Source organism: Cariama cristata, unplaced genomic scaffold (genome assembly GCF_000690535.1).
Source record: "Cariama cristata isolate BGI_N322 unplaced genomic scaffold, ASM69053v1 scaffold19350, whole genome shotgun sequence".
Lineage (NCBI taxonomy): Eukaryota > Metazoa > Chordata > Aves > Cariamiformes > Cariamidae > Cariama > Cariama cristata.
In genome coordinates, this window is record NW_009596615.1 from 55,343 (window position 1) to 57,925 (window position 2,583).

The window sequence follows — 2,583 nt, forward strand, 5'->3', positions numbered from 1 at the left end:
AAGATCCTCCATGTTCTCACTGTGCATGCTTTCAAGGCTCTATTCTTACCTGCATGTGGTTGCTCTCCTGGCGCTTCACTTCAGGATTGATGCAAAGCTGCTCTCTAGAACCTAAAACACAGATCTTCGGCCTGTTCAAACAGAATACACATACCGATGTTAAAAATAAGGCAAGAATGAAGAACATAGTTGTACATGCCTAGGTTGGATGTAACATATCAAAAGCAAAAGGTTCAGGAGAAACAGGTGAGCCCAAAAGAAGGGTCAGAATCAGAAACAGCAAGCTAGTCTCTTTGTAACAGCTGCGGAGGGGTGGGGGGGAAAAGGTAATTTTAGAAGTAAATGTGTGAAGTAAAGGACCAAAACCAGACCAAATGCAGGAAATTTTATGATCGAAGGAGGTAAGAGAAGCCATGAAGACTGAAAAAAACCCAAACCCAACAACAAAGAAATCCAGGTTCTATACATGCCCATTAAGAGAACTACATTTCACTGGATATTTTTTTTTAATACGTTCATCCACATAAATTCAAACAATAACTAAATCAGACAGGGTTCTCCACCTTTTCTGTGAATAGGAACATTGCCCTAAATCACATTTACCTGTAGACTGTGTTCTTTAATTCATTAATGACCTGTGTAAGTTGTGAGTGAGTTCTGGAAGCATAAATTATTTTAGGAATGTCAGTATAATAAGCTGTCAAAGAGAGGAGAAAAAAAAAAGCAGAAAAACATTATTAACATGGAAAGAAGAACTACTAGAGATATAATTAGCCTCCTTTCCCAGCTGGTACTATGGTAACAGTTTGCCTTGTAGAGATAGCAAGAAATTTTGTCATCTAACTATTCACATACACACAAAATGAGCTAAATGAGTTTCTGATGTTCTAAGAAAAACTAAAAATATGTAAAACACCTTTAAAATCTACAAAATGGTGAAACTGTGCTTCTGCTGCTAAACAATGGCTCCATGACTTTTATAATTACATACTTGTTACAAAAGATAGATAAACGCAACTGTTCATTAATACATTCCTCTATCGCCCCTACTGAGCATAAAAGTCATAGTACTTACTTGGGATATCAGCATCTGTGGCAGCATTGCCCCAGGACGACATCGGTCTCTCGGGAAACAGTTCCACTCCATTCATACGCCGTGCAATTTTGCGGGCTGAGATAGTATCTTTGAAGTGCTCCCGCCAAGCCAGAGTGGCACACAGCAGGCAGAGGGTCTTTCCTGTGCCTGTAGGGCTCTCCAAAATGCCATTTACCTTCTTTATTAAAGAGAAATAAAATAAAAAGTGAACAAATTAGTAACTTGGAGATTCAACTAGAATAGGTCTTTGTGCAGCATCGCATAGCCTCAGCAAAAGAGCAATCACCACCTGGTAGACCATACCATATGACAGAAACATACACATACCTCACGTAAGGTTGTTATAAATGCATGACCTGTAGGACACTCTAATCAACTTAGTGAGGCTCAAACCCAGAGCCAGCTGTTACCCTTTATTTAGCAGAGGAGCTCTCCACTCTGAGAGCAACTAGAGTGCATCACATTTCAGCATAAAATACATGAGAATATTAGAAATCATTGAAAAAAAAAAAAAAACAGAAAGTGACTCTTAGATTATGGACTGCTAGCTTCCTTTAGAATTAAGATGTCATAGTTTAGGCAGAAAATTTTGCAAGCACTTTTAACACCTCACCCTACTGGATGTTACAATTTTAGAGTGTGTAAGAATGCTACAAGTTGCAGAAAAACTAGCAGCTGAGCTTGCACTGCTGTGACAATTCGTGTTCAAGCATATGAAAAGAATTTATATACGTAACAGGCTTACAACGCTTTAAAACAAGGAGGTACCAAGCAGGAATCAAGCCACTGCCCATGACAGGGAGGAATGCTGAGCCATGTGGAAAGTCAAAGCTTCCACCTTGAGCTTGTTTGATCTCTCAGAAGAGCAAGGACCATGGAGATCTGTTAACCAACCCGATAACAAAGACAACTATTGTCAAAAACATTTTCTTAGTTGATGTTCATTCAGTAAAATTATCCTATAGTAGATAAAATGAAAAGTTACACTAATAGTCCAAGGACTAACAATACAAAACCAAACCCCAGACAGCTAAGGACAGACTGCATGAACACAAGGGTTACTTGCTTAGCTTTTCTTCCTTTTCCCAAGTTTGACAGAAACGTCGTATCTACATTTCTTCTGACTGCCACCTGCACACTTCTGGGTTTTTAATAACTATATAGTAGAATAAAAATACAGGTAAAAGAAGATCAGAGAAGATTTGGAAAAGGCGGTATACGGGCAACAAAAAGTAAACTTGAATTGTGACAACACCTTTTCAGAGAAGACATTTTTTACAGTTAGAAACGAAAGGCAGTTAATAAATGAACCGAACCGGCTGCGGGCGGAGGCGGCACTCCCCTTCTGCAGACACTCGAGCACCTTGGCCATGTAGGCTTCCTGGCACTCGTAGGGTTGGAAGGGGAAATCCACCGTGATGCCGTTCAGCGATACCTTGGGCATGTTTCCCGCCAAGTACCTGCGACGAAGCACAGGCCCGCGATTT

The 2,583-nt window shown here is 40.0% G+C and overlaps 1 protein-coding gene across 1 annotated transcript in view; it reads right to left on the reverse strand.

Annotated features, from left to right (window-relative positions):
* RTEL1 (regulator of telomere elongation helicase 1) overlaps positions 1 to 2,540 on the reverse strand; it is a 43,966-nt gene extending 41,426 nt beyond the window's left edge. The window contains exons 1-4 of the mRNA XM_009706930.1: positions 2,433 to 2,540; positions 1,076 to 1,274; positions 604 to 697; positions 50 to 131 (exon numbers count right to left, since the gene is read on the reverse strand). Coding sequence (XP_009705232.1) covers positions 50 to 131; positions 604 to 697; positions 1,076 to 1,274; positions 2,433 to 2,540 — 483 coding nt within the window. The remainder of the gene's footprint in view (positions 1 to 49; positions 132 to 603; positions 698 to 1,075; positions 1,275 to 2,432) is intronic.
* Positions 2,541 to 2,583: the final 43 nt, after the last annotated feature.